The sequence below is a fragment of the Catharus ustulatus genome, chromosome W (genome assembly GCF_009819885.2).
Source record: "Catharus ustulatus isolate bCatUst1 chromosome W, bCatUst1.pri.v2, whole genome shotgun sequence".
NCBI lineage: Eukaryota > Metazoa > Chordata > Aves > Passeriformes > Turdidae > Catharus > Catharus ustulatus.
Window position 1 is genome coordinate 3,335,907 of NC_046261.2, and position 26,120 is coordinate 3,362,026.

At 44.1% G+C, this 26,120-nt stretch overlaps 1 protein-coding gene across 3 annotated transcripts in view; it reads left to right on the plus strand.

Moving 5' to 3' along the window:
• LOC117005069 (zinc finger SWIM domain-containing protein 6) overlaps nt 1-26,120 on the plus strand; it is a 255,440-nt gene that overhangs the window by 183,603 nt on the left and 45,717 nt on the right. For all 3 annotated transcript variants that reach the window (XM_033076307.1, XM_033076305.1, XM_033076308.1), the window contains exons 5-6: nt 24,174-24,353; nt 25,897-26,073. In XM_033076307.1, the coding sequence (XP_032932198.1) occupies nt 24,174-24,353; nt 25,897-26,073 (357 nt within the window). The remainder of the gene's footprint in view (nt 1-24,173; nt 24,354-25,896; nt 26,074-26,120) is intronic.

Genomic DNA, 26,120 nt, shown 5'->3' on the forward strand with positions numbered 1-26,120 from the left:
GTTAATAAATAGACTCTGTGACCACCTGTAATTTTGCAGTGCGTATTAGGGGGCTACCCCACGCTGCTGCCCAACGCTGAATAAACATACCCTTTCTAACTTTAAATTGTTAGAGAGTCTTTTGTCCGTCACAGTTGAGTATCGGTACTAGACCAATACTCATATTTTAGTAAATCATTGGTTTTCTGGGGAGTAATGCTTTTTGCTGAGTTGGACATGTACACAGTAAAATTGTATCCTACCGTAATGAAAACCAGAGCATCTTATGCTTCATTGCTGTTATTTTTATGGGTTGACCTGGTAGGTGGTGGGAGAGGTAGAAATGTGTTTTCCATCTGCTGCCTGTAGGAGTCTTAACACATGCTGACAATAAATATAAAAGCTTTTGTTAATTTTTTAGTGACTCCTCTTCCTGTTTCATCAGTTCTGTATTGTCATGTTCTTGACAACACCTGTCTGAAGGTGGAATCTCTCTGCCTGAAGCATCAAATAAGCAGTACTTTAGATTAATCAAATTTATTAGTTTGCCTCTTTAATCAGAATTGTAGTTGCCACTCCCAAAAAGCTGCAGTGCAGCCTCCAGCCTCAACACTCTCAGCTGCTGTATTTGCAATCTGAGGCAGACCTCGTTGTTTCAGTCCTGAACTGCTATTCTCCCTCTAATAGTATCAAAATACGCACCCTGGTTTCAATTGCAAATGCATTTCAATCACTTCAGGTGTGCAGTAGGCTAAGGGTAGAACTTAACTTGGTTCTTTCACCTCCAGCTTCTGTTTGTTGCTAACCTGTCCATTTCTTCCCCATACAAGTGCTTCCTTCTACTGGTGCTTAACAAGTTCCCTGAAAATTTGTTAATTGGATGAATCTTTCCAACTGGAATCCTACCTTGTGTGGAAACTAGAAGCTGCAGCCATATTTTGGCCAGGATTTTACTTTGAGTTTCATTCTAGTTAAACACCTTTCTTTATTAAGGTGAAACATGCATGTGAATGTGCAAAAGTTGAAGGAAGTTTTAAGGGAGACCAGAGTTAGTTATGATAGGAAAGTACAGGGGGAAGAGCAGGATGTCCCTGATGACCCTTGACCTGTGCTAGTAGTGGCAGAGAAAGACATTTGGTTTAAGGGAGCGAAAGTATCACTATGTTCTAATGTTGGTTTCCTATCTTGTCATCTTCTAAGATGTTGGAGAAATATCAATAAAGGGAGAGGACCAGGCCTTTGCATATTCATTATTTTGTATTATCTGTTCAGAGTAATTGGGAGTGGCATATATGTATCTTTTTTAAAAAAACTTATCTTTATTTCACAGATAAATAGCATTGTAGTTATAGTGATTTTTAGGATCAGTTAAGTATGCAAATATAGATTCTGCTTAATAAAGACTGTCTTGCTTGCACTATGTTGTCTAGCAATGTCTAGGCATATGGCCACTCTCAGTTCTATTTTGGCATAGGTTTTTAACTGTACGTAACTAACTTCAGCTTTACTCCTTGACTGGGTCACTTGAGCCTTTCATTAGAACTTAACTGATGCTTCCTGCCTGACATTGGGCATTGGCCAAGAATATTGGAAGGACACATTGGACTCTGATCAGAGTTTCTGCTGAAGTTTATGGTAAATTGTGTTGACTTCAGTAGAAGTCAAATTGGGTCAGTTAGTTATCTTCCTTTGTACTCTAGAGGGGGAAAAATGGTCCATGCAGTCTTACTACAGCAGTAATTTGTTAATAGTCATCCATCAAAAATTAAGTAAAAGTTTCTTTTTCCTCTATGAAAATGAAAAAATTTTCTTAATAAAAGGGGAAAAATTGACTTTGTGCTTAGCCCAGGGGTCGTGATGACTGAAAGCCTCTGCTTTGCAATTAAATACTGAGCACTGCCAGATGCCAGACTGAGAAGTAGCTGAGTTTTGTTGGCAAATGGTATCTGCAAGCTAATTGGTGTTTTCTGCAAGCTTCTGGTTGTGAAATGAAATTGGAAGCCCTTTAGCTACATGGATAATACAGGACCTGAATACAAATGTCATATGTGACTGTCAGGACTGTTTGTGAAACAATATTGTTTCCACTTGAACAACCATTACAGATTATTTAAATACAGGGATTACATTTAAACTAAAAACCCATTTGCCTTTGAATTCAAACACCACCTTAGCAAAAGCTAAGAGACAAATTAAATGAAAAAAATGCCAATATTTTTAAAGCTGTAATGCACAACAACCTTCAAATACTTTTCACGTGCCACGAAGGAATCATTATATTTGTCAACTCTAAACCAAACCTTAATTGGAGCACTTATAGTTATCAAAGAGGAGCTGCTCTTTCGGCAGCTTAATAAAGCTGAAAGGGTTATACTTAATCTGAGATGCTTAACCTGATTAAAGCCATCAAGTAGAAGAATCTAAGACAAGTATCTACTACTTGGTGGAGTGAGGGAGTCAGCTTGTCAACACAGAGGATCCGATTTTTTTTTTCAGAACTACCATTTTCAACATCTTCCTTGCATTTGAGGTGAAGAAATTTCACATTATTTGTGTATTTCAAAACATTTCTAGTAGATTTCCTCCATTTTTATATTTAAAAGCAAACTTGACTTTTACAGTGTCAAGGGGTTGACTGCGAGTCATATGCCTTCAGGTCAGTTTAGCAGCTTATCTGCCAAATCTTTGCCTCGCTATCAGGATGTTGATTTGAGGTTGGTGTGCCAGATGGGTTTTAACATAAGTCAACACCAAAAAACAGTGCATGATATCCCACTCAGCCCACCACTGCTAGCTTACAAAATAGGGCATTGTTTTAATTGTTTGACCACATGGCGGGACATCCTTTGACAACTTCTCATCATCAGATGATGTCCACGCACTTCCGTAAAAGCAGGCTTTCAGTACATGTAGTGGTTGCTCCAGAAGACAAATGTCAGAATACCAAATACCCCACCCTTCCTCCTTCTTTCTCTTAGCTTTTATATCTGAGCAGACATCATATGGTATGGAATATCCCTCTGGTCAATTTGTATCAGCTGTCCTGGCTATGTCCTCTCTCAAGATCTTGGCCACTCTCAACCTACTGGCCCTCAGAGGTGAGGGGATGTTGGAGCGACAGCACTAATGCTGTGCCAGCACTGCTCAGCAATAGCTAAAACACTGGTGTGTTCTCAAAACCTATCTGACTCCCAATGCAGAGCATGGTGCTGGGAGGGCTGCTGTGAGGGAAGTTAACTCCATCCCAGACAGACCCAATACACGGGGAAGAGGGTCTATCCAGAGAGCTCTTGCAAGGCAGGGCTGTGGATAAAATTGGCAAAGTTGTTCTTGGTTTTCCACATGATGATCCTATTCTCTGATGGTTCTTGTATTTCATTAATTTGAGGGGAGTTTAAAAGATATTCTGTACTTCTAGCTGGATATTCTCCACATTTGAATGTGTAACTGTCTGTCTATCTCAATCACTTAACTGTATCTAAAGTTTTTAAGTGTGGAAACTTCTTATGGTATTGCTATGAACTTCATTCTTGAGATAAAGCTTTTCTGGATGATGTCTTTACAATCCTTTTTTTAATGCATACTAAATGGCTTGTTCTCAAAGATATTTCTGAGTGGAATAATATATCTTTGCTTTAGTAGTTCTAGTAGTAGTTTTTCCCTAGCACTTTGCCTTACTGTGGGCTGATTTTAACTGTTTGAACAACCTGATGATTTACTTTGAATTCACATTTACTGATATTTTGCCTTTTTCTGAGTTAGTGATATATTTTTGTGTTAAAATTTATAGCTAAAATATCATTTTACAAGGTCATTCATGTAGGGAAATGGTACAATATTTTTTCCTAAAAGATCATGCCTAAATTTCTATTAGTAACGCTTTACTCCTCACCTAAAACTTAATGCTAAATGTTGAGTTTAGGCAAGGAATCATTACAGACCAATTAAGATTTAATTACCATTTTGCCATGAGCAAACTAGTGATTGAGTGTTAAATAATGCTTTCTTGATTCAGAAATCACTCTGAAATTTCCTGATAAAAGTTTATAACCATCTCTAGAAAATACCAAGTTAGATTCTTTTAACCTTAAATAAATGAAGCTATTCTCCATCTATATTTCTCTCAGGCATTCCTTCCCTTTGCAATTAAAGATGCAAACTTGCACTTGCACCAATGGGGCATGTCAGCTGTTTTAAACACATTATCTCTGCTTAGTACTTGAGGGAAGGGGAAAAAAGGACAAAAGCAGCTAGGTTTGTTGACAGTATGCCCCTAGAGAAATTCCTTCCTGATGCCAACTTTGGTGACTACTTCAGGCCTGCCATGAAAAAGAACCAGTTAAGTTAAGCATTCATTACAGGTTTTGTGTTCTAATATAATTTTTCTGGAGCCGCGTACTTCATACAATCCCATTTTAGAATCCACTATGAAGTAGAAATAGTCAGTTTTCCCCATATTTTATGGTCTTTCAAAAATGATACAGTGAGACTCTAATTTTGAAAGTTGAGTGTCAAGCTTATATCCATATTTACTTGATTTCTTTGGGTATCTGAAGTTGTAATTGAATCATGTTCTGTTTTAAAGCTAAGGAGAGTATAAATGCCCTGAACCTTCAAATTTTGAAATTTAGATTAATCAGTTGCACATATTACATTTCTGGTCCTGAAGTGAAAGTTCTAGGAATACCTGTGTTTCAAAGGTGAGATGCACCATGCTTTGCACCATTTCCATTGAACTTTCATTGTGGGACTTAGGGGTGGAATGATCTCTTGCACATACTTGTGTCTATAACTGTGTCATATCCAGTAAACTGTCTTTGCTTAATTGATAGTCTTTCTCATTATAGGTTTTCTTAATCTTAGCTGCTGTGGTGTGTTTGTCATACAGTTACAAGACACGTTTGCCTTCAGTTCATGTACTTAAGGTAACATCTCTCACAGAATAAGCTGTTAATATATGACAGTGTATTTGAATGATTTATGCTATTGGAGGCACTAAATTAACAGTACTTCTAAGTTTACATCACATGACAGTTATGCTACTCTAAGGCCTGAGTTATGGATGACAATTTGAAGACATTGCTGTTATGGCCCTGGAGTGTCTTGTTTGTTGCCAAATACATTTCCCTGGTAAATGAGGCCAGGTTGCCATTGTTTAAGGATGGGTTCTGTTCTTTTTTTTTTTTTTTTTTGAGGATCATTTCCTTCCTTCTTCATTACAAACAGTAGAAGATCATTGATATATGTCATAATGGTATTTGAAATTGAGTGTATATGAAGTTGGAATATGACAGTAAGTGGGAGATGTTTTCAAAGATGGTATTCTTTCCTATAGTTAAACTGATTTTATTGTCTATGAGGAATAATGGTGAAAGTAATTAACTTTCATCTATAAACATTGATTGAGGGGTTAGGGATTAGGAAGTGTCTTGGGGTGACTTTATGATGCTTGTATCCTCAAATTGTCTATTCTGTTGGTGTTAAATATTGAACTTTGCAACTTTAAGACTGGTTCCAGGAGTGAAAGGGGGAAGAGAAGTGCAGCATTTGTTATTGGAGATGGCACTTGCTTCCCCCCCATTCTTCATGCAGACCGTGTTGTCTGCAGTGGACAGTGGGAGAGAGAGAGAACTCTTTTGATTTTTGGTTGGTTTTTTTTCTTGCTAGCTGAGGCAAAGGAGTTCCCCAGATTGTTCTTTTCCCTTTTTCTTGGAGTTGTTTGAACCTGCTCTGGACTGAAAACCTGGGGGGAACACTGGGAGCTCAAACCTGTGGCCCACCAGCCCTGGCCTGGGCCGCAGCATCTCCCGGGCCAGAGGGACTAAGAGCAGACTGAGTGAGCCGGACTGTGACCCACAGAGGGGACTCTTCTGAGTCTGTCATCTCTTCGGAGTGGCAAAAGGTTTCACTGTTTAGTACTGTTCATTTTTGTGCGGGGAAGTACTTTGTCTGTTAAATAGGTTTTTTTCCACTTCTCTCTGAGGAAATATTTTTCCCGAAACCAGTTGTGGGAAGGGACTGCTTGAATCTGTTTCCTGGAGGGCCCCTATTCTGAAGTTTCCTCCCAAATTTGCCCTAAACCAGGACAGGAGGTTATTTTTAATGTCATGGAGAAAGCTTGGGTGTCCATTTAATTCAGTTGGATGGAAAGTACTTCTACAGTAGGAGCCAAATTTCTTCACGTTACCCACATTAAAACAATTTTTGGATTCTTTGTTCCCTGTTAAACTGATTTACTTATAAATGTTTTAGAAATTATTCTGCGTAGGAGATGGTATAAAACTTATTGTGGCCCTAACTGTAGTCGTGACTTACACCTTTAGGGTCAGAGTTTTACTGTGAGCCCAAACTGGTACTTAACTTTTTTTTAAAAAAATAACTTCCTCTGGTTTTAATCATTCAATTACTTTAAACTGATATTTAATTTTTTATATCACTTCTAGTAAATATCAGAGCTAAGGAGAAGTAATAACTTGATGAAGAGGAAGTACTACATCTTCACTAATTTCTGCATTCCAGCAATCTGTAATTTTTCAGTTTTCTGTCTTGAATGGATACTGGAAAAATAACTGAAGAATTGAAAAAGTACAGTAATTTCACGATTATAAGCCGTGCCATTTTGACTAAAATTTTGGTCCCAACCCGGAAGTGCGACTTACACTCAGAAGCGACCAATATATGAAAAAAGTTTGGAAATTTCCCAACCTGGAAGTGCAAGCCGCGGGCTGAGCCGAGCTCGTGAATTGAACACCTTCCAGTAAAACCCGCAATCGTTACCAATTGGTTACTCTATTGCATGGCAGGGGGAGCGGGTTCTCTCTGGTACCGTGGGGCAGCGCCAGGCCAGGGTGAGCCCGGTGGCAGTAGTGCAGGTGGTGGACCGGGGTGAGCGAGCCCGACAGCAGCGGCATGGCTCTGCTGCACAGCGGCGGTGCGGCTCAGCGCAGCTCCGCTCGGAGCTCCGCCGCCCGCCTGTGCGGCTGAGCAGCTGTTTAAAGGCAACGCGGATCCGTTGGAAATGCTTGCAAAATGACCACACTATTGTTCGTATATTTTTCTGCTTGTAAATAAAACTTGCAGGGTACACTGCTGCAGCTATTGTCTGTATCTTTTTTCACTTGGAAATAATGTTTCCAAGGTCGGCACCTGCCAGTAAACCCTGCGATCCCATGATTCTGTTACTAATGGGCAACTTTGGGAAAGTTCGCTGTGAACGAAAGTGCGGCTTATAATCCGGTGCGGCTTATATATGGACGAAGAACGAAACGTTACCTACACCCGGAATTGCGGCTTACAATCAGGTGCGGCTTATAATCGTGAAATTACTGTAATCTAAAGTGAGAAATGCAAGAATCCCGATCTGCTTGGTCCTGTCATGCAAGACAAAGGAGGATGATCTCCTTCATGATTTAAGAGACCTACGTACACTAAAACTTGATAATGAAGACCCTTCTACATTCAAACAAAAGGTGACTGAATATTATAATTGAAACTGGACAAACTTAACTAGAAAACTAGAAATAAGCTTAGAATTTTGAAGTCATGGTAGCCAGGCAGTAGATCAGCTAACCAGCTGTGCTAGTTTATCACATTGGAAATATTAAATTTTTAAGTATGCTGTTTTTTGTAAAAACTCAACCATCACTTTTGGACTTGAAGGTAAAATTAACTCAGGAGATCTTAGAGTAGGAAGGAATTCATACTAAACAATCAGAATGTGTTCTTCTGGCCATTTATAGGGGATTATTTACTTTCTGTGAACATAGTTTTGGCAATCATACATTTTCCATCATACAAGTGAGTGTTTGTACTTGCTCCACTCTTTTAAAAAATGAGATGTACTTTCATCCCTTTCTTTTATGAAGATCTTGTTTTATTTGACAAACTTCTCAAACTTGTCCAGTTTTGCATCTTCCTAAAAGGATTAACTGAGTAATTCATTCATTTCTATGATAGATTTAGATACAGAGTTGTGTATTTATTAACTTTTATTCTGAAAATAGACTGGGTATTACCAGTTTAAATATTTGATAAAGTATCTAGTCTCTGTTTTGAGCAGGAGCATACTTTGTGTTCACTGCCTAGCTGTAAATGCTGGCAACTACTTAAAATTGTGAAGAATTGTCGTTATTCATAGAGGAGTGTTTCTTTACTATTTGTGCTAGTATTAGCAGTGTTTTCACCTTCAATTTACTGTTTATGAGCAAATGAATCGTTTTGTGGATATTAGGAAGTTAATCAGTGAGATTCATTTGCAGGTGCTTTATACTTTCCCCTAGCTTTATAGACTAATAGTCCATGTCATGCTATGGTGATTACGTTACAGGGTATTACAAGTGCATAGAGGGGCATCTAATGGACATGTGACAGATACCTAAATGTTCTCTTAGGGGACTGTAGTTTCAGGCTATGACACTGTAAACTACACCTTTCAAGCAAATTTCTCTTCCATGAAACCTTTTAGTCAAATGGTAGTGTTCACAAAGATGCTGCTGTTCTTAAAACAAACTGCAAAAGGCATAACCCAGAACAATGGACTCATGCAAAATGTCAGAAGTGCTTTGTTAGTTCCTTTTTTCTTTGTGCTGAATGCTGAAAATTCAGGAAGATGGCAGCAGGAGTTTTTCATTACTTCACACACAGAGATGCAGCAAGTAGTTAATGATCATTTAGAATAGGATCTCAAAATATAAATACCTGTTTTCTTTCAACTGAATACAAATGTGCCTTTAAACCTTGGAGTAGATGTAGGCATCAAGAGAGAAAGAGAAATTTATGGAATTACACACTATTTTTGTTCCTGGTTTACACCATTGCCCCTAATGCACATTTCAATTTTAGTGCACCGAAGGGCAATGATTCCCTCTTGCCATCACTGCTGCAGGTAGTCCATTGTGTTAATCAGCCAGCTAATTTGAAATGTGGGGGGGGGGGGGGGGTTGATTATGCTATCATACACAATACAATCAGCATGAAGCACTTGTCAAGACCAATACATCAAAGTTAAATTTGGTAATAGAATAAATGGAGCAAAATGAAACATTCTTTTCTCAAAAAAACCCACGGCACCCATAGCAAGTCTTTTTTTTTCTGAAGACTGCATAGAGAAACCAGAGTGCGTTAAGGTATTCTTATTTATAAATATAATTGCAACTTGTATCCAACTGAATGCCAAGAGTACTTTTCTTTGTGTCTTGGTTTAGTTTAGGTTTGCCAATTCCAATATACAGTAATTTCACGATTATAAGCCACACCATTTTGACTAAAATTTTGGTCCGAACCTGAAGTGCGGCTTATAATCAGGTGCATCTTATATATGGACAAAGAATGAAAAGTTGCTGTCTTAGTTTGGAGGACAGGTGTCTACTGAGAAAGGCAGGAACTTCTCTTTGAAATGGAGAATGTAAACCCCCTCCCTCCAAATTATTATAATTTTAAATCAAACGGTTCTCAGGCAAAGATATGGAAATTAGGAGAATAACAGTTCTTTTCTAGGGCAATTAAAATAGAAATACAGTACTACAAAGAAACAAACTCCAAACCCTGACAAAGTCAGAGTACAACTTGACACCCTGTCAGGCAGGGTGTTGGTAGCAGTTCGATTAAATGGTTGCAATCCTCTTGCAGTGACAGATGTGATGCAGTTGAAACAGTGGTCCTGTAGAAGGTGCAGTTTCCCTCCAAAGGTCCAGTGGTGGTGTGAAGAAATCCAGTTTTCCTCTGGAGTCCAGTGGAGAAATGGGCTACCTTAGTGTCCCAAAACCTCTGTTTTATCTTGGTAAGAAATGTTGGGCTCTTCCCCCTGGCTGGAGCAACTTCCAATGGGATGAAGTAGTTTTATCAGTCACACAGTGGGACTCAATGGGTCATTAGCAGAAAATGACTCTCTGGAGGAAGGATGGGGTGTGAAAAGATAAAGAACAATGCCCCACCCGGTTTCAATGGATGACCCATTAACAGAATATCTCCCGAGGAGATAAGGATCACTCCCCCACGCTCAACAGATGGTGATAGAATAGATACCTTTTATCACATTCTGTATTGTAACCCCTGACATATATGGACAAAGAATGAAAAGTTGCCAACACCCGGACATGCAGCTTATAATCATGAAATTACTGTCCTTAATTTTTGTTGTGAGATAGGATTAGGAGCAAAAACAAGGCAGGTCTTTGTTTTGTTTGACCACTGGGATTTTTTTTTTTTAAGAGAAAAATAAAGTTCTTTTGTATTTTTACTCTTACAATTCGCATCTGCCTGGGAAAAAAATTTGCAAATCGTGAAACTTTTCCCATCTTCGCAACCTTCCTAGAGCTGTGTTTGTGGGCCATGTCAAACTTATGGAATATTACTTTTAAGGGTAAACTGTTTAAAAACAAAAGTTTTTTCTATCTTTTTTCTTTAAATTTTTCTGTTCATACTTCAGTTTTCTAAGAACAGAGATTCTCTTCCCTTCTTGGAGAAAAGGATGTTTTTTTCAAGCACTTCAGTGCTCTCATGTTTTTCTCCACGATTTATAGGAATTTTCAATGTAGTACAGTTCACCTTACAGCTTATAAAAAGATTTTTTAGCCAACTTTCATAACATTTTCTCAATCTTTTCTCATCTGGAAACTTAGTTTTTATTTCACTGACTTTAGTGTATCTTTTTCTGTTCTTTTGCTTCTTACTTAAAGAAGGATTGGATGTTTGCAAGTCTTATTTGAGCATTGGAAGGGTTAAAATTTCACACAGAAGGTGCAGAGGGCTGGGCCAGGCCATGCTGGACCTGGGGAAAACAGGGCTAGGATTTTAGCGAAGGGTTTCTCTGCCTCTCTCTTCCCCCTGGCCATCAGGGCTCCTGGTTGAGAACGGTCCGGTGGCTTTCCCAAGCCCACCCCTGCCTGCCCGAGCCACGTGGAGAAAGGGGCCTGGGCCCGGCCAACGTTACCTGGTGAAAAGACTGGAAAAGAAAGAGGGTTTTTTCTGGAGTTTGTTTGCTTTGAAATGTGTGTCACAGATGGAACTAGCTTTTCCAATTGGTTTCTCAGACTGTCAGTTATTAAATCAGCTTCTAATTGGTCCCATTAACTCACAGAGGAAGTTCTTATAAAGCCTCTGTGTGTGTGTGTCTGTGCCCTCTTAGGTGACTTCCATACAAAACCAACATGCCTTGGGCCTCCAGGGACGTGTCCAGGAGCTCAGGTGGTGTTTTCCTCATTTCCTTCAGTAACTGGGAAGAATGCTGAAAGGAACAGGAAAAAAACACAGCTGATCAACACATGGCTTAAAGACTGGTGCCATCAGTGGAATTTTGGCTTTTGTCAGTCATGAGGTGGTTTATACAGCATCAGGCCCGCTGGAGACATGGGTTTTGCCTGTCTGAAAGGGGGAAAAGAATTCTAGCCTGCAAGTTGGCAGGGCCCATTGAAAGGGCTTTAAACTAGGTTTGAAGGGGGAAGGGGAGAAGACCAGGTTTGCTGGAGATGAGCCTGGGGGCAGCAGGCTGGTGTTGGGGATGAAATCGATAGCCCAGCTCAAATGCATTTACACCAATGCAGCAGTGTGGGTAACAAACAGAAGGAACCAGAGGCCATTGTGCAGCAGGAAAGCTCTGGCATAGTTGTCATCACAGAAATGTGGTGGGATGACTCACATGACTGGAATGATGGCATTAAGGAATATATTTAGTGCGGGTAGCTTGGTTTGCAGCCGCAATGCAAGCTTCAGGTTGAGTTCTGAGGGGCAGGAGCCTGAGGCGGTGAACTGCTAACCCTTTGTCTAACAAAGGACACTGGGACCTGTGGCTAAGGCAGAGGACTGGACACTGACACAGCAGGAGCTGAGGACTCCCAGACTTTCTCACGCTTAGACCATGAGGATATAAAAGTCCAGGGGTTCCTTTGTTTGGGGTCCCTCCTCAGAGGCACCCAGTTGTTATTTTTTTATTTAATTATTGCACCAAGATTAAACTATTTGAAGGATCTGCCTGAGAGTCTGCTATGGGAAACCTGGGGTCAACCCAGTAAGGAAACCTAGTCTGACTGTGTGAGTACGGGAGATGTAGCTGTGAAGGGGCTTCGGTTCCAGCTCAGGTGGTGCGAGGGTGAGTACTGGAGTGGCTCCTGGATAGTTGGATAGGGAAGTTTCATTAATACTGCAATGGATGGCTCCAAGCTCTTCAGAATGGACAGGAAAGGAAGGAGAGGTGGTGGGGTGGTTCTGTACATTAAGGAGTGTTTTGACTGTATAGAGCTCAAGGATAGTGCTGATAAGGTTGAGTGCCTATGGGTGAGAATCAGGGGGAAGGCCAACAAGGCAGAGATCCTGGTGGGAGTCTGTTATAGACCACCCAACCAGGATGAAGAGGTGGATGAACAATTCTAGAACCACCTGGTTCACATTTCACGATTGTCAACCCTTGTTCTTGTGGGAGATTTTAACCTGCTGGGTGTCTGTTGGAAACTCAGCACAGTGGAGAAGAGGTAGTCTAGGAGGTTCCTGGAGTGTGTGGAGGAGAGCTTACTGACAGAGCTGGTGAGTGAGCCTACCAGGGGTGGGGCCCTGATAGACCTGCTGTTTATGAACAAAGGAGGGCTGGTGAAAGACGTGATGGTCAGAGGCTGTCTTGGGCACAGCAACCATGAAATGATTTTGATTATTGCTGAAGTAAGAAAGGGGATTAACAAAACCTCGACCTTGGATTTACAGAGGGCAGACTTTGTCATGTGAAGGACACTGGTTCAGAGAGTATCCTGGGAAAGAGTCCTTAATAACAAAGGGGCCCAGGAAGGCTGGACATTCTTCTAGAAGGAGATCTTGAAGGTGCAGGCTACTCCTATGTGTCAGAAAGACAAACCTGAGGGGAAGAAGACTGATCTGTCTGAACAGGGAGCTTTTGCAGGACCTTGGGGGGGTGGGGGCGGGAAAGATGGTTTATGACCTCTGGAAGAAGGGGAAGGCAACTCAGGAAATGTTTAAGGATGTCATTAGGTTGTGTAGATAGAAAATTAGAAAGGGGAAAGCTCAACTAGAACTCAATCTGGCCACTGCTATAAAAGATAGTAAAAAGTGTTTTTATAAATACATTAACAACATTGTCACTAAGGATGAGGAAAAGGCTGAGTTACTTAATGCTGCCTTTGCCTCAGTCTTTAACAGTAATACTGGTTATCCTTAGGGCAGTGAGACCTATTAGCTGGTAGACAAGGATGGGGGAACAGAATAGACCCTCTGCAATGCAGGGGGAGGTAGTTACTGATCTGCTGAGACAGACACTCACAAGTCTATAGGGCTGGATAGGATTCATCTGAGGGAGCTGACAGAAGAGAGTGCTAAGCTGCTCTCCATCATTTATCATCAGTCCTGGCTAACCATGGAGGTCCAAGATGACTGGAGGTTGGCCAATGTGATGCCCATCTACAAGAAGGGTCAGAAGGAGGATCTGGGGCCTTTCAGCCTGACCTTGGTACCCCAGAAGGTTATGAAACAGATCATCTTGAGTGTAATCATACAACATGTACAGAACAACCAAGTGATCAGGCCCAGCCAGCATGGGTTTAGGGATTGGCAGGCCCTGTTTGACCAACCTGATCTCCTTTTATGACCAGGTGACCTGCCTAGTGGATGAGGGGAAGGCTATGCATGTGTCTACCTGGACTTCAGTAAAGCCCTTCATACTCTCTTCTACAGTATTCTCCTTGACAAGCTGGCAGCCCATGGCTTGGACAGGTGCACTCTTTGCTGGGTTAAGAACTGGCTGGATGGCTGGGCTCAGAGAGTGGTGGTAATTGGTGCCACATTCAGTTGGTAGCCGGTCACTAGTGGGGTTCCCCAGGGCTCAATATTGTAGCCAGTCCCGTTTAATAGCTTTCTTGATGATCTGGATGAGGGGGTCAAGTGCACCCTCAGTAAGTTTGCAAACAACACTAAGTTGAGTTGGGAGCATTGATCTGCTGGAGGGTAGGAAGGGTCTACAGAGGCATCTGGACAGGCTGGATGGATGGGTTGAAAACAATATGAGGTTCTAACAGGTCAAGTGCTGAGTCCTGTACTTGGGTCACAACAATGCCATGCAGTGCTACAGGCTAGAGGTGGATTGGCTGGAAAGCTGCCAGTTGGAAAAGGATGGGGGGGGGAGGAGGTGGTGGGGGTGTGCTTGTTGACAACTGGCTGAACACGAACCAGTGTGTACCTAGATGGCCAAGAAGGCCAATGGCATCGTGGCCTGTATCAGGACCAGGGCAGTGATTGTTCCCCTGTACTTGGCACTGGTGAGGCAACACCTTGAGTACTGTGTCCAGTTCTGGGCCTGTCATTACAGGAAAGACATCAAAGTGCTGAAGCATGGTTGGAGAAGGGCAAAGAAGCTGGTGAAGGGTCTAGGGAGTAAGTCTTTTGAGGAGCAGCTGAGGGTATTTATCCTGTAGAAAAGGAGGCTAAGTGGAGATTCTCATTCTTTAAAACTACCTGAATGGAGGTTGTAGCCAGGTGGGGGGGTAGGCCTTTTCTCCCAGGCAGCGATAGCACCAGGACAACAGGGAATGGCTGTTGCCAGGGGATGTTCAGGTTGGACATCAGGAATAATTTCTTCACTGAAAGTGTCAAGTGTTGGAATGGGCTGCCCAAGGTGGTTGTGGAGTCACCATCCCTGGAGGTGTTCAGAAAACAACTGGATGTGGCACTTATTGCTATGGTCTAAGTTGATGTGGTAGAGATTGGTCAAAGGTTGGACTCCGTCTTGGAGGTCTTTTCCAACCTAAATGATTCTATGATTCTTGTTGAGATCAGCACTTAAATGCTTTGCCTATCTTTGGTACTTCATAACATCAACTGTTCAATTAGAGCATTCTCCAGTGGGACTTCTCAGTATGCTTTGTTCTATTGGAGATCTCCATTCCTGGAGGAGGGAGGTGGATTTGCCAGTCATTCTGAAGGCATTTTTCCTTCTTTTCAAGGAGCAATGAAGATCATACACTATTTCTTTGAGGTTTCCAAGTGGTTGTTGCACTTTAAGAGGCTCTCACTTTAAAATCCTTCGCTGACACTTCTTTTTTACAGGAATCATAGTTTCTATCTCCTATTATTATTTCTTTTCTGGCACTTCCAGTGCTGGAAAACGATGCTTTTGTAATAGAATTGATTAGGCTGAAATGGGGCACAGTGACAAGTTTGCAGTGAGTGCTGAAGCCAATTTGCCTATTGCACAATGATCTTGTTTACCTGGCTCCACTTTCTTTGAAATGATCAAATGTTACCAGTCTCATAGCTTTTGGGTTTTTAGTTTTATTAAGACATGCATTAACATGCAAACCATTCAGTGACTATGATGAATGGGAAGAGCAAAGGCATGTCAAACATGCATGTTTCTTGCATATTTTAATTTTGCAAATAAATAGATTGATCTTAAGTATACAGCAAAATTCTAAGGCCTTGACCAAGTTTCAGACACTTATTACATAGGTATTGTAAATGAGGAAATGCTGACCCAAACCAGGGCTATTACAGTAGCACTGACAAGACAGTATAAGATTTCTAGGAAAAGTATATTTCTTCAAAAGACTGCAATCAGTCTAACAGAATTGTATGCTGGATCTTCAGTCAGGCTTTGTGTCCTAACCCCCACTAAAATTGTTTCTACCACCACCCTTCCATTTACTGGGATAAGAGTAAAATATGAAAAGTGAGCAATGCTTAATCTCTGGCAAATCTATATAAATTCTTTGCACTTTCTTTGTCTTCATGAGTACATGCATACATGAGATGTATAATTATTACAACACCTACTTTTACAGTGACTAAATTCTTCTTAATGTTTTTCGATTTGTGTGTTTAAATCCTGACAATTGTAAAGGCACGCTGTTCCTTTCTCCCTCATGAATTCAGAGGTATGGATGTCTACTGAGAAATACAAAAGTACTGATGTTCCCTCTGCATGTACAAGGCATGCATTCGTTGTGTAAAGCAGTAATGTAACCCATTTCTTTGTAGTGTGAGGTCCACTAAAGATGAATGACAATCATGCATTTTCAAATAGGGCTATTTGAACAAAAGGTCTGTTTTGGCAAAGCTGGCTTTTTCCAGGTCAAAAGGATTGGTGGGGTTTTTTTTTAACCAAAATAGGCAATTCCTCACTCCATTTTGACAGTTCTAATATTCATTCCCTTGTGAAATTAATATCAAATTGCAGTCACAGCATGACTTGTCTTCCAGTTATCTTCGGGGGGGGGGAAAATTTTGTATGTTGGTTTGTGGTATTTTGCCACTATGCTGTGAGGAACTTCACATTGAAAAGACATGGGTCACAGTCAATGAATCCAAATCAGAAACTTACTTTTGGTTTAGTTTGGGAAGGGGGGTGGGAGGTGGGAGGGAGGGGTGTCAGCCTTCTGAGATCTGGTATAAAAAGATATTTGATGCCTGAGGAAAAAGAAACAAAAATGTGACCTGTGTTATAAAACCAGAATATGTAAAAACAAACTCATTCTCCAATTTGTTTTTTGGGGGTTTTTTCCCATTTAATGAGGCATTTGTTCATATTTGCTCATATTTGTTCATATTGCAGGTGACATCATTAAATCTAGGTAAACAGGTAAACTGACTTGAGAATGTCAATAATGTATTTTTGCAAACTTGTTTGAGTATAGGCTGTTGCCAACAGCAGTTTCCAGGCTGAGGTCACAACAGAGGAATTTAGATATGTTCCCCACAAATTAATTGCAACTAGCTACTGTTCACTTTTCCATGAGCCTTATCTGTAGTATGGGGTAAGTATGATCAGTAGTTTCCCCATATAGGAACCATTAGGCAGAAAATAGAGAATCTTCTGAGGGCATTGTAAGCTTTCAGGCTGGTGGTGACAGCTGATGTAGAGCAGCATCAGAGTGAAATAGGAAGAATATCCCTCAGGCTCCTTCTTAAAGTGGTTTGTGTGGGATTTATTAGAAATACGCTTGTCCTTGTGTTCATTTGCATAAAAATAGCATGGATTTCTGAGGCTTCCTCTTTAAACAAAGAAATTTTTAAAGGATTTTGGTACTTTGGAGTATCTCAACTTTTCTGCCTCTTAAATGTACCACATGCATTGTGAAGCCTCTGAAGAAGGCAAGTGAATTCCTTTGCTTCTAGTGGTGTTTCTGAGATGCAGAAAAAGGCTACTCATTTTGTAGGGGCACACTGTAATCAGTAGTGTGCACTCCACCTTGCTGGATGATTGAAATACTTACTGCGTGTGGTTAAGATGTTCCACTTTGCTTTTGCTTGTCTGAAATCACTGGGAATCTGATTACAAAGTATTAAAGTGGCTTTTTAAAATTTTTTAGATGCTGACAGGTACAGTGACTCCTCAGTGCCCTAAAGTAATCATTTGTTTATGAAATAAGACCAAGATAACTATTCTACAAGGCTTTCCAATATGCCTCATCTTCTGTTTTGTTTTTTATGTTGCAAGAAATGTAGTCCTTTGTCTAGGGCAGTACTGAATGCATTGATGCTTAATAAGAACCAGTTGTAATGCCATTCAGAATGACTAGGACAAGCTCAAGAAGTGGGCCCATGAGAACCTCATGAGATTAAACAAGACCAAGCGTGAGGTTCTGCACCTGGGTCGGGAGTGACCCCTGGTATCAATATAGGCTGAGGGATGAAAGGATTGAGAGCAGCCCTGCAGAGAAGGGTTTGAGGGTGCTGGTGGATGAGAGGCTGGACATGAGCCAGCAATGTGCACTTGCAGCCCAGAATGCCAATCATACCCTGAGCTGTATCCAAACCAGTGTGGGCAGCAGGGCAAGAGAGGTGGTTCTCCCCCTCTACTCTGCTCTGGTGAGACCCTGCCTGCAGTGCTACCTCCAACTTTGGGGTCCCTGTTATGAATGAAGAGGGGAGAGTTTAGACAAATCCCTGCCTTTCCAGGTTTCTGGCAGTAGGCAGTAGCTTTATTGAGGTGGCCAGCCCCCCAAAACCCACTCTCTCACAAGTTCTTAATAATGACCAATCAGACCTATTACAACATGAATTATTTATTTGAACAGGCCAAGGAAAACAGGCATAAGATTTAAACAGATTACAGTAGTTTCACGAATACAAGCCGCACGGAGTATAAGCCGCACTTCCGGTGCCTCGACAATATTGCTGTCATTGTCAATAGATAAGCCGCACCCCGAATATTAGCCGCACTTTCGTTCGTAGCGAGAATCCGTGCGCAGCTTTCACAAATTGGCCAATTAGTAACAGGATCGCGGCATAGCGGGGTTTACTGGCTCGGGGCGGGGCCAGGAAGGCTCGGCCCGCTCATGGTTGCCGACGGGGCCGGCCGGGTGGTGCTGCGGCCGCCGCCGCGCTCACTGGCCCCCCTCTCCCGTCAGCACCGCCCCGCTGCTGCATTTGCTCGTCCTGCCGGCGGGCAAGCCGCCGCCGCTGCTGCGAGGTACGCCGGCCGCCCCGCTGCTGCGTTTAGTCGCCCTGCCGGCGGGCCAGCCGCTGCCGCCGCTGGCAGGCACGCCGGCCACCCCGCTGCTGCGTTTACTCGCCCTGCCGGCGGGGCAGCCGCCGCCGCCGCCGCTGCGAGGCACGCCGGCCGCCCCGCTGCTGTGTTTAGTCGCCCTGCCGGCGGGCCAGCCGCCGCCGCCGCTGGAAGGCACGCCGGCCGCCCCACTGCTGCGTTTACTCACCCTGCCGGCGGGGCAACCGCCGCCGCTGCGAGGCACGCCGGCCGCCCCGCTGCTGCGTTTAGTCGCCCTGCCGGCGGGCCAGCCGCCGCCGCCGCTGCGAGGCACGCCGGCCGCCCCGCTGCTGCGTTTAGTCGCCCTGCCGGCGGGCCAGCCGCCGCTGGCAGGCACGCCGGCCGCCCCGCTGCTGCGTTTACTCACCCTGCCGGCGGGGCAACCTCCGCCGCCGCCGCTGCGAGGCACGCCGGCCGCCCCGCTGCTGCGTTTAGTCGCCCTGCCGGCGGGCCAGCCGCCGCCGCCACTGCGAGGCATGCCGGCCGCCCCGCACCATGTTAGCTCGCCCGACCGGCAGGGCTGCCGCCGCTGCCAGGCTCTGCCGGCGGGGCGGCCGCCGCCAAGCTCGCCGGTCGCCCCCTCCCGTCTGCACCGCCACCGCGTTTGCTCACCGTGGCCGGCACTGCCGGCCCCCGCACCGCCGGGCTCCCCCACGCTGCTGGCCCCGATTCTGCTGGGCTTCCCCCGCTGCCAGGCAGCCCCACCCGCCGGGCTTCCTGCTTCTGCCATGCTCCCCTGCACTGCTAGCCCCAGTTCTCCCGGGCTCCCCCGCCCTGCTGGCCCGGGCTCTGCTGCCCCCCTGCCCCGCCCTGCTGGCTCAGGCTCTGCCGCCCGCCCCCACACTGCAGGCCCCGCCTCTGCCAGGGTTTCCCACCTCAGCCAGGGCCGGCCGGGCTCCAGCTTGGCTTGGGGCTGCCGCGGGCTTTCACTTCCGTGTTGGCAGCTTTTAGAATATTGTTCATGTATTAGCTGCCCTCGAATATTAGCCGCACTTCCGGGTTTCCACCAAACTTTTGGTCAAATTGGTGCGGCTTGTATTCGTGAAATTACTGTACTTACTACACAGGATAACACAAAATAGATAAAAATACAGTACATGACAATAGTAATAAAGGTACCTTATGTTACAGCTAGCGAGGAAATAGTATAGGTTAGGAATCAATGTCACTTACCTATGAATGATAATGGTATGCAAGGAGTCTCCCAGTTTCTCTTAGTCCCAGGGAAGTACAGTAATTTCACAAGTATAAGGTGCACTGGAGTATAAGGTGCACTTCCAGGTGTTGGCAAATTTCTGAACTTTCTCCATATATGAGGCGCACCGGTGTATGAGGCGCATTTTTTTTTTTTTTTTTTTTTTTTTGCAGTGAGGATCCGCGTGCAACAAAGTAACGAATTAGTAACAGAATTGCGCGATCGCCGGGTTTACTGGCTCAACTCGGGGCCGGGTGGGCTCGGTTCGGCACTACCCCAGGGCCAGGAGGGCTCGGCTCGGCGCTGCCACTCGGGGCCGGGTGGACTCAACTTGGGGCTACTGCGGGCTCACACTTCTGGGTTGGCAAATTTCTGAACTTTGTCCATATATAAGGTGTACTTCCGGGTTCAGACCAAAATTTTAGTCAAAAGGGTGCGCCTTATACGTGTGAAATTACTGTAAATAAATTCTAACATCTTAATATCAAGGAGAACTTTCTACATACTCAGAGTGTATAAGAGAGTTCTGATTTCATGAAAATCAGTGGTCTTTTACAGTTGTAAAAATGCTTGTGCTCTGCAGTCACTAATTTTATGTTTTCCTTTCTCACCATTCAAGCCAGGATGTGTACAGTAAATTCACGAATACAAGCCGCACTGAGTATAAGCCGCATCTCTGGGTGTTGGTAAATATTTCGGTTTTTGTCCATAAATAAGCTGCACCCGAATATAAGCCGCTCTGTCGTTCGCAGCGAGGACCCGCGTGCAATTAGTAACAGAACCGCGGGAGGGCGGGGTTTACTGGCTGAGCTAAGGCTGTGCAGGCTCGACCCGCTAGGGGCTGCCGACGGGGCCAGGTGGCCCAACCCGGTGCTGCCGCTCGGGGCCGGCCGCCGCTGCCACTGGGCTCGGTCACCCCGGGTCGGCGCTGCCCCGCGGTGGCAGGCAGGGACGGAACTTCCCCCGCTCCTACGGCAGCGGCGGCGGGCGGGGACGGAGCTTTCCCGCACCCGTGGCGCCGGCGGCGGGCGCGGACAAAGCACCCCACCTCCTCCCCGAGCCGCGGCAATGGCTGCGCGCACTTTCCCCCCCACCCGGGCCGCGGCAATGGCGGCGCGGGGCTCCCGTCGGCTCCCGGAGCTGCGGCAATGGCGGCGCCCCCCCCTCCCGTCCTCCCCGGGCCGCGGCAATGGCGGCGCAGGGCCCCCATCGGCTCCCGGAGCCGCGGCAATGGCGGCGCGCCCCCCCCCCCGTCGTCCCCGGGCCGCGGCAATGGCGGCACAGGGCCCCCGTCGGCTCCCCGAGCTGCGGCAATGGCGGCGCGGCCCCCCCGCGTCCTCCCCGAGCCGCGGCAGAGGAGGAAAGAGAGCTCTCCCGCCTCTCTCCCCGCCCCCCGTGCTGCCTGCAGGGAGCCAGGACAACACAGTAACACTGTAACAATCGCAGAATGCCGGCTTTTACTGGCCGGTGCTCGGCTCGGCGCCCTGGCTGGCACGTCTGGGGTTGTAAATGTCAGAAAATTATTCACATATTAGCCGCCCCCGACTATTAACCGCACTTCCGGGTTTCCACCAAAATTTTTGGCAAATTGCTGCGGCTTGTATTCGTGAAATTACTGTATTTCTGGCTAAGGAGGTTCTCAGCTGAGATAATTCATCACATGACAAATTATTTTGGCCTAACCTAACCATACGTTACAGGGAGATAGGCTTTTGCTGTATTAGGGATGAAAGGTCCTGCCACAGTCCCCAGTACAGGAAGGACCTCGAACTGTTAGAGTTGGGTCTAGAGGAGAGTCACAAAGATGATCAGAGGGCTGTAGCATGTCTCCTATGAAGAGGGAGTTGGGACTGTTCAGCCTGGAGAAGAGAGCTTTGAGGAGACCCTGTAGCAGCCTTCCAGTACTTAAAGGGGGCTTACAAGAAAGATGGGGACAAATTTTTTAGTAGAACCTGTAATAATAAGACAGGTGGTAATGGTTTTAAACTGAAAGAGGGTAGATATAAGGAAGAAGTTTTTTACAATGAGGGTGATAAAACACTGGCATAGGTTTCCCAGAGAAGTGGTGGATATCCCATCCCTGGAAAAATATTCAAGGTAAGGTTGGACTGGGCTCTGAGCAACCTGATCTAGTTTGAAGATATCCCTACTCATTGCTGAACGGCTGGACTCGATGACCTTTAAAGGTCCCTTCTAACCAAAACCATTCTATGATTCTGTTCTATAATTTGACTCTGGGGAGTGAAGTGTGTTGAACAGTGTGTCTAAAGGAAGCCATATGATTTGATTTTAACAGAAGTTTTTTAAAACAGTATTTGCTTTATTTACTCCCATGGCACTTTATAAAACCAAAACCGAACCAAAAAAACCACAAAGACAAAACCTCCCAAAAATGCAAACAAATAATTTAAAAGCTGCATGTTCTACTGTATGAAACTACTGTGTACTAATAATGTGCATTAGTGTAGTGGCTCTGGTGTTCTGCACTATACCATATCATATTTTCTTGTGGTTTAAAGATTTCTTTGATATTGCTTCCTCATTGCATGTCAGCTTGAATAACAGCAGACTTGAAGCCTTAATGATGAAGCTCTGTTTTTTCCACTGGCTCCTGTGCTGTGGCATACTGACATACTGAGTTACTTTAGGAATGAATGTACAGTAATTTCACGAATACAAGCTGCACGGACTATAAACCGCATCTCTGGGTGTTAAGCCGCATCTCTGGGTGTTGGCAAACATTTCGTTCTTTGTCCATAAATAAGCAGCACCTGAGTATAAGCTGCTCTGTCATTTGCAGCGAGGACCCGCGTGCAACAAAGTTGCCAAATAGTAACAAAATCGCGGCATGGCGGGGGGTTTACTGGCTCGGTTAAGGCTGTGCAGGCTCGGCCCGCTCGGGGCTGCCGATGGGGCCAGGGGGCCCAGCTCGGTGGGGCCGCTCGGGGCTGACTGCCGCTGCCACTGGACTCGCTTACCCCGGCCCGGTGCTGCCCCGTGGTGGCAGGCAGGGACGGAGCCCGCCGGCACCCGCGGCGGCGGGTGGGGACAGAGCCTGCCTGCTCCTGCCATGGCAGGCGGGGGCAGGAGCCCCCCGCTTACTCCACGGGCCGCGGGGATGGCAGCACGGAGTCCCCCGCCTTCCCCCCAGGCCGCAGGGATAGCAGCATGGGGCCCCCCGTCTCTCCCCCGGGCTGCAGGAGAGGAGGGAAGGAGGGAGCTCTCCCACCTCTCCCCGCCCCATGCTACCTGCAGGGAGCCAGCTCCACCCGCAGCGCAACAGAGTAACAATTTGTAACAATCGCGAAATGTCGGCTTTTGCTGGCAGGTTGCTCGACTCGGCACCTTGGTTTCCACTTCTAGGGTTGGAAATATCAGAAAATTATTCACATATTAGCCGCTCCTGAGTGTTAGCCGCATTTCCGGTGTGGGAGCAAAATTTTAGTCAAAACAGTGCGGCTTGTATTAGTGAAATTACTGTAATCTGATGACCTGTAGAAGAATGCTTGAAAATGAAACTTCTAATTTCTTGGAAGAACCAGCTGCATTTTTATTCTTTTTTTTTCAGCCCGTCATGAAGATTACATAATTTAAACATATTCTTTTAATTTTATTCTTGAGGCCATCCTGTGCAGGGCCAGGAGTTGAATTTTGATAGATCCTAGTGGTTTTCTTCCGACTCAGAATATTCTGTGAAATCTCTTGTCGTGTACAAGGCATGTTCTTAATGAGCAAATGAACAGTACTTTCAGATGTCTTCATGCTTGTGTCAAAGTTCACCCTGAAGAAACAGCTGGTTCAGAGAGAAATCTTTCTATTTGAAAATGGTTGCTAAAGACCCTGATGTATTTATGCCTACCGTGCTCTATAGTATCAGGAAGCAGGTTCTAAAGTGATGGTACATGTGAAATGCCAGTGCAAATTATCTTTCCCTTTGAGATCTGTATGCAAAAAAAATGTAAGACAAATTTTCTAGTGAAACCAAATAACTGAAGTAGGAGCAGCAAAAATATCTTATTACACTGTACCAATCTAGTGTTTACTGGATCTCTACTTCTGCTGAGTTTCAAGTGTGGAAGTATATGTTTAGAAAATGCATGTCTTACTAATACACTTATTTGGTTCCTGTAATGTGAAGCTGGAAGATATATAGTTTTTGTACAAAAATTAGAAGGAAAACTTGGGTAATTTCCTGCTGTAACTTTATGTGAATTTTTGTTTGCTTTTGTCTGATGGGACATACACTGTGAACTATTGATTTCCTAATAAGCAAGACCCATTTAATGCCTTTTAATTGAGAAGACTGGCTTGATACAGTCTTTTAAACTACTTTGGATGGGCTACACCAGCTCCAAGATTCTGCATTAGGAATTCAGTCTGCCTGGTGTCAGGCATAGTTGGGAAACAAGCAGTGCAGCCTTAGAGGGGAGGAGAAATGTTACAGAATAAAAGTTTGCAGTTAGCCATTGGCTGCTGCATTTTTAATAAAAAACCTAATTTAGCAATTTTCTTTAAAATCAGGTGCTCTGTGGATGTGCATAGTATTAAATCCCCACTGCAAGTTGGAGCAGAAGGTCAGTTGGCTAACACAGCTGAAAAAATGGAATGGTATGGATGTTTGTCCCTGGGAAGATGGAAACCATGGAAATGAGCTGCCCAATTTAACCAATGCTTTACCTCAGGGTGCAAATGCTAACCAAGGTGAGCCTAAATATATGCACTGACTGCAACACATAATATAGCCTCTATCTTATATATTTGAGCCTTGTAGCAGAATACAGCAGTCTTTCCTGGAATAAGTAACTTTCTTGTTGAGGATTGACCAGATAAATTTATTATCATTGATACTGTCCTCACAGAAAGGATAAATAGAGTTTACTTTTGTGCTAGGGCTGCAATGTTTTTAGACCAAGTTAGGTCTTCTAACTTCTCACTCAGTCCTTCTAAATAATTTTTGCATTAAAAATTAAATGTCCCTGAAGTAGGTAATGCAAAAACCTGTTGTTTCTTTGCTTGACTATAATCTTATATCCCTTCTGGTGTTGGAGGTTTTATTTTTTGCAGTTACAAAGCCTTTGATACTTAAAGAGAGATCTGTTGTGACTGCATTAAACTGAGTATGTGAGAAACTAAAGCAACTATTTGTGGGATGCGCTCTGTGTTGCACAGTCTGCATTGACAGGTGTGGAGGGGTGCAGAGGCAACGCCTTTTTGGAGGTGTTTCTTCTTACTCGATATCATGCTTTCTAATCTAAAATGTGATTATCAAACCTGACAGAAGCCTTCTTCAGTCATCTTCAAGCAAAGATTGGTGCTTTGCTAATAACTGAGGAAGATGCAGGTTATTTACCTGGGAAAAAAACCCTTCATAATCATCAAATATCTCAATATTTGAACACATATCTAATAAAAGTTAAAATTAAATGCTTGTGAAAGGTGGTGGAATTAGACTTGGATGGATTTTTCCTTGTTTCTTTCTTTTGGAAGTTTACCTCTGAAGGAAATAGACTTGGTTCATGTTTAAATCTTGCAGCTAGCTGCAGACAGAAGTTCATGCAACATGTAACTTCCTACAGAGGTGTTTGGCATTCTGGATCTTGTGATGTTCAGACCAACCTGGACATGCTAGTAGCAATTCTGACATGACATTTTAACATTCACAGGCACAGTGCTATGTTGACAGAGAACTTTTGACATAGGGAGATGTCCAGTAAAGAATTGTCAATCCCATGGCCTCAGTACCTTGCTTTCTTTGCAATATTTGTTTATGACAAAAATTTATACAAGTGCTCAAGGTAATGTCACTTCTCAAAGAGAAGAACTAAAAATATTTTGTTATGTTTATCTGTCACTCATCCTAGTGGCTCTGGGTCTGAGAAGGAGAAGCTGGGGATGCTTGAGTAGCTGTGTGCAATATACTTTCTAGTCTGTTTTAAGGGAAATTCTGTACGTGCTCTTTAATGTCCTTCATGTCTATCTGTTCCTTTAGCAATGTCCTATTTAGCATTAGCTGTGATAATTTGTAGATCTCTCTGAATGCAAAGTAAATGTCACACACTTTGCCTGAGCTGTTGAGTAACAGGATGTGAAATGTAGTCTGTGGTCTGCTCCTTGCAAAGTGGGTCAAGGTAGACTGCCATCAGTTAAGGGTTGGTGAATAGGCAAAGACAAGAATACTGAGTAACTGATTCACATATGAATGAATAAAAACTGATGCAGCTTTCTGAATTTCTGAAAATGACAGATTCATCAAACAGGCCACATCGGACGGTGTTCACTAGAGCCATAGAGGCATGCGAACTGCACTGGCAGGACAGCCACTTACAGCACATTATCAGCAGTGACCTATACACCAACTGCTGTTACCATGAACACACTGAAAACTTGCTCTTTGACTCTCGAGGGTGGCCCCTCTGGCATGGTAAGTGGCTAAACTGGAAAGATGTTTCCATGATTTGCTTTGTTCAG